Genomic DNA, 3,986 nt, shown 5'->3' on the forward strand with positions numbered 1-3,986 from the left:
CTTAAGGAACGTCAGTGTCCTGTCATCAGTGCACCAGAACACAACGCAGTAGTCACGAAATGCAGATGGCGCTATTGAAAGATATTGAAAGAATGCACTACTTCTGAGATTTCTGGCAACCTGCAACACCTACAGATGGACCCATTTGCGGTCCACTTGTATACGCAATGTGGTTTACACAAATTGGCCCAGCACTTTCCAACAAATCCTACAGTAACCCTTCACCTGGATGCAACTGGTAGTGTCATTTCATGCATTCCCAGTAGGGCTGCAACTAACGATTATTTTGATAATCGATTAATCGGACGATTATTTTTTCGATTAATCGATTAATCAGATAAAGTTTTTTAAATTCAATTTGATTTTTTTTTGTAACAAAATAAAACCCTAAATCAGTGTATTTATGTGTAAAAGTGTACTTTAAAAAGTGCAAAAGCCACACATTGAGTTTTACTAATATAATCTTTAATTTGGACATTTTAAACCTTAAAACACAAAAGTTTGTCCAGTTTTTAAACAGTAAAACTTAAATATCCAAAATATAAATAAACAAAACAAAATATTGAGTTGTGCTCATATAAACTATTAAGCAGCAGATTTAGTTGAAATATCAAAATTATAAATAATAAACAAACAAACAAATGTTACTGTTTTATACAGAGGTAGAATGTAGAAGAAGAGGAAAACTGTCACTGTTCAGTGTTGTTCATACTGAACATGTTTCTTATTCACTATTCCAAAACTTTGAATTGGAATGCAAAAATGTCAGCATGTCCACATGCTCCGGGCTGAGGCTGGCTCTCTTTTTGCAAGCTATGTTACCTGCAGCAGAGAACAGACGCTCAGATGGTGTTGAGGTGCTTGGGATACACAAGTAGGATTTAGCTAATTTTGCCAAAGTGGGATATTTATCTTTATTATCTCTCCACCAATCCAAAGGATTTTCTTCCTTGGCTAGGGGCCTCTCAACAAAGTAAGCCATGACTTAATTTCTTATTTGAGTGTAGTGGTCCTCCTCAGCTTTCTCCTCTCTGCTCTCTTCCTCACTGCTGTCTCCAGACTCAAGGAGTGAGTCAATCAAAGATGTTGAAGGTTCAGCTGCGGTTCTTATGGTTGAGGTGGTAATTTGCTGCTGCTGCACCATCTCCCTTCTTGCTGCAAGTGCTTCAGTTTGCAGTTTAGCTTGAACTGTTATAATTTGCTCAGGTGACAGAAATTTCAGTTTTCTGAACCTTGGGTCCAGAGCAGAGGAGAGAATCACAGGATTATCTACCTGATCAAAGAGTGTTTCCTTCCATCTGTTTTGAAGCTGCTCAACTGCTGTGACTTGGAAGGACTTCACTGAAGCTGTATCGTAGGCAGCACCTTCAGTGGACTTCAAGAGCCCTTTCACAAGTGGAGGCAACGAAGAGACTGTTATATATTCCGGCCCACTCATAAAGACAGTGGCACATTCAAACGGCTTAAGAGCAGTGGAAAGCTCTTCAAGCAGACTCCACTGGTCTGGTTTCAAGTCAAGATAGCGTTTGCCTCTGTGAGTGAGGGATGGGTCAGATAGAGTTGCAGTTACAGGCCACCTCTGTTCAATCAGTCTGTTAACCATATAAAATGTACTGTTCCATCTTGTACTTACATCCTGAACAAGCTTATGGTCAGGTGTGCCCATTTGTTTCTGTTTTTCTTTCAGCTTGCTGCAGGCTAGCTCACTTTTTTTTGAAATGCTCGACAAGACATCTTGCAGCTCCAACAGCTCTTTGAATGACTGTGTTCTTTAATGCAGCATTAATCACCAACTGCAAGGTGTGGCCAGTGCAGCGTATACTGGTCCACCCATGTTTCTCCTCCAGTAATTTTGCAGCAGCCACAACGTTCGCACCATTGTCATGTACAATGGCACAAATGTTCTCAAAAGGGATTTCAAACTTGACTGCTACTTCTTCCAACCACTCTGCAATGTTGGTTGAGGTATGTCTGTCTTCGAGTGGCATGGTGGTAAGGCAGACAGATGTCATCTTCCAGTCATTCCCAATGTAATGGCATGTAATGCCAAGGTAAGCTTCAGTGGCAACACTTGTCCATATATCAGTAGTTAAAGCCATTCTGCTGTTGGTGGTGTTTATAGCACTCTTAATTTTTTGGAATGCCTCCTGGTACTTCCTCTCCATTAATTTTGTGAAGTGGGTCCTTGAGGGAAGAATGTATCCTGGGTTGAGTATGCTGACCATTTTTTTGAATCCTTCATCTTCCACCATTGCCATTGGCCGCATGTCAGTTACCAACATACTAAGTATGGCATCTGTTACAATGGCTGCTTGTTGAGGAGTGCATGGGGGATTTCTCCTCTGAACAAATTCACTCATGGTGAGCTGTTTCTTTCTGGAAAAAAAAAACAGCATTTGAGTATGCAAGGAGAAACAATTTATGTTTAAATCAACATTTGCATTGTTTTTAATGATAATTGCTGATGGCAAGTTGACAACCATGATTAATGTAAAAAAAAAAAATCAGAATTATATACAAATTTACACAGACATGTTGTTCAGATGTGAAGATATAAACCAAAAACATCTCAAATATATAATTCATTTAATTTTTATGAATTATAAGAATATATTGATAAATTAAATATAGAAAGACTGAAAACAAGCTTGTGAACGTAGTAGAGCTACGCATTTTTTTTCCCCGACAAAGCCTTTTTTAATCGGTGATTGATGTAGAATAGAATGACTGCTGCACTTGACAGGGCGAAAACGAGCAGAGAGAGCGCGCGCGCGCGAGAGAGAGAGAGAGAGAGAGAGCCCCGGCCGCGCGCGCGCCCTCTCACGTCTTCAAACAACACGAGCGCTGTCTTGCTCTCTCTCCCTCGCGCATATTAATCAAAATCTATTGACACGATAGTAAAAGGTCGGAAGACCGCAGTTTCACGTGGAGCATTTGGAGATTTTTAGAGATTAGAGACTCTAGGAACAACATCTCAATGAACAAAATCTCAACTAAATTATAAAGGCCTGTCTCAAATACAAGCCGGTGCAGTTCGACGATTTGGGAAAATAAAAGCCCGGGCTATTATTTGAAGTTTTACGGGTATACCATTTTCACATCTTCATATAATGAGGATACAGTTTTTGCTTACCGTGCTGTTTCACCTTCATCCGTGACACCAACGTGTTTCCTCTTCATGTGTTCGTGCATCACTGTGGTACTTCCATGCCACACAAGCTCAGCTTTGCATAACTTGCAGGTAACGATCTTCTTTGCTGCATTTAATGTAAAATGCTCCCATGCCTTAGATGACTTGGGGCGCACACTTTTTTCTGCCGCCGATTGATTTGTACTCTCTGCCATTTCGCGTGTGACTGTTGTCATGAAAGTGACGTCATCAGTAAACGCTCCCTGTGACGTAAGCAGACCAACTAATCGATAATGACATTCGTTGACAACGATTTTCATAATCGATTATTATCGATTTTATCGATTAGTTGTTGCAGCCCTAATTCCCAGTCAGCCCAAGATTGTTCTGTATAATTCTCTTGTACTGCCAGGAATAGAAAACAACAAGCCACCACTTCCTGTGACCGAGCGGATCACAAATCGGCTTTCTGTTCCAACATTGACATTTTGACTGGTGGAAAGTCTCAGGAAACTTGGACAAATTACATCATGCCAGGTACACCAGGTGGAGACTGTCTACAGCTGGGCACTAACTGGAAGTGTGCTTCTGGCTTTTAACAAAGAGCACATTTCATCATATCTGGAAAGAGCCAACCGCATCATTTCCAACAACACAAAAAATGGTGAGCTTCACAGTGTTACATCTGCGTGCTGCTCACATTCTAAATTAAGTTTGCGAGGCATTTGCGAAGAAGACAAACAGCAAGGCTTTAAAACAGTATGCCACTTACTGCTCTGCCTTGTTAAACAGCACTCATCTGGTGTTTTGAAGACATGTCTGTGTTGTTTACATCAGCGGAGGAGACTGATGTGGC

The 3,986-nt window shown here is 40.7% G+C and overlaps 1 protein-coding gene across 1 annotated transcript; it reads right to left on the reverse strand.

The window, feature by feature from the left end:
- Positions 1-985: 985 nt before the first annotated feature.
- LOC127652018 (E3 SUMO-protein ligase ZBED1-like) lies at positions 986-3,345 on the reverse strand. The gene is made up of 3 exons (XM_052138082.1): positions 3,134-3,345; positions 1,708-2,376; positions 986-1,532 (listed from the first exon to the last, which is right to left on the reverse strand). The coding sequence occupies exons 1-3, from the start codon at positions 3,343-3,345 to the stop codon at positions 986-988; spliced, it is 1,428 nt and encodes a 475-aa protein (XP_051994042.1).
- Positions 3,346-3,986: the final 641 nt, after the last annotated feature.

This window comes from Xyrauchen texanus, chromosome 11 (genome assembly GCF_025860055.1).
Source record: "Xyrauchen texanus isolate HMW12.3.18 chromosome 11, RBS_HiC_50CHRs, whole genome shotgun sequence".
Classification (NCBI taxonomy): domain Eukaryota; kingdom Metazoa; phylum Chordata; class Actinopteri; order Cypriniformes; family Catostomidae; genus Xyrauchen; species Xyrauchen texanus.

Excerpts from the sequence above, each read along its gene's own strand:
- LOC127652018 (XM_052138082.1), bottom strand. The coding sequence starts at position 3,345 with ATGGCAGAGAGTACAAATCAATCGGCGGCAGAAAAAAGTGTGCGCCCC. Across the intron at positions 2,377-3,133 it reads GATGAAGGTGAAACAGCACG|AAAGAAACAGCTCACCATGA; the intron begins GTAAGCAAAAAC and ends TTTTTTTTCCAG. Across the intron at positions 1,533-1,707 it reads GTCGAGCATTTCAAAAAAAA|AGGCAAACGCTATCTTGACT; the intron begins GTGAGCTAGCCT and ends CCTCACTCACAG.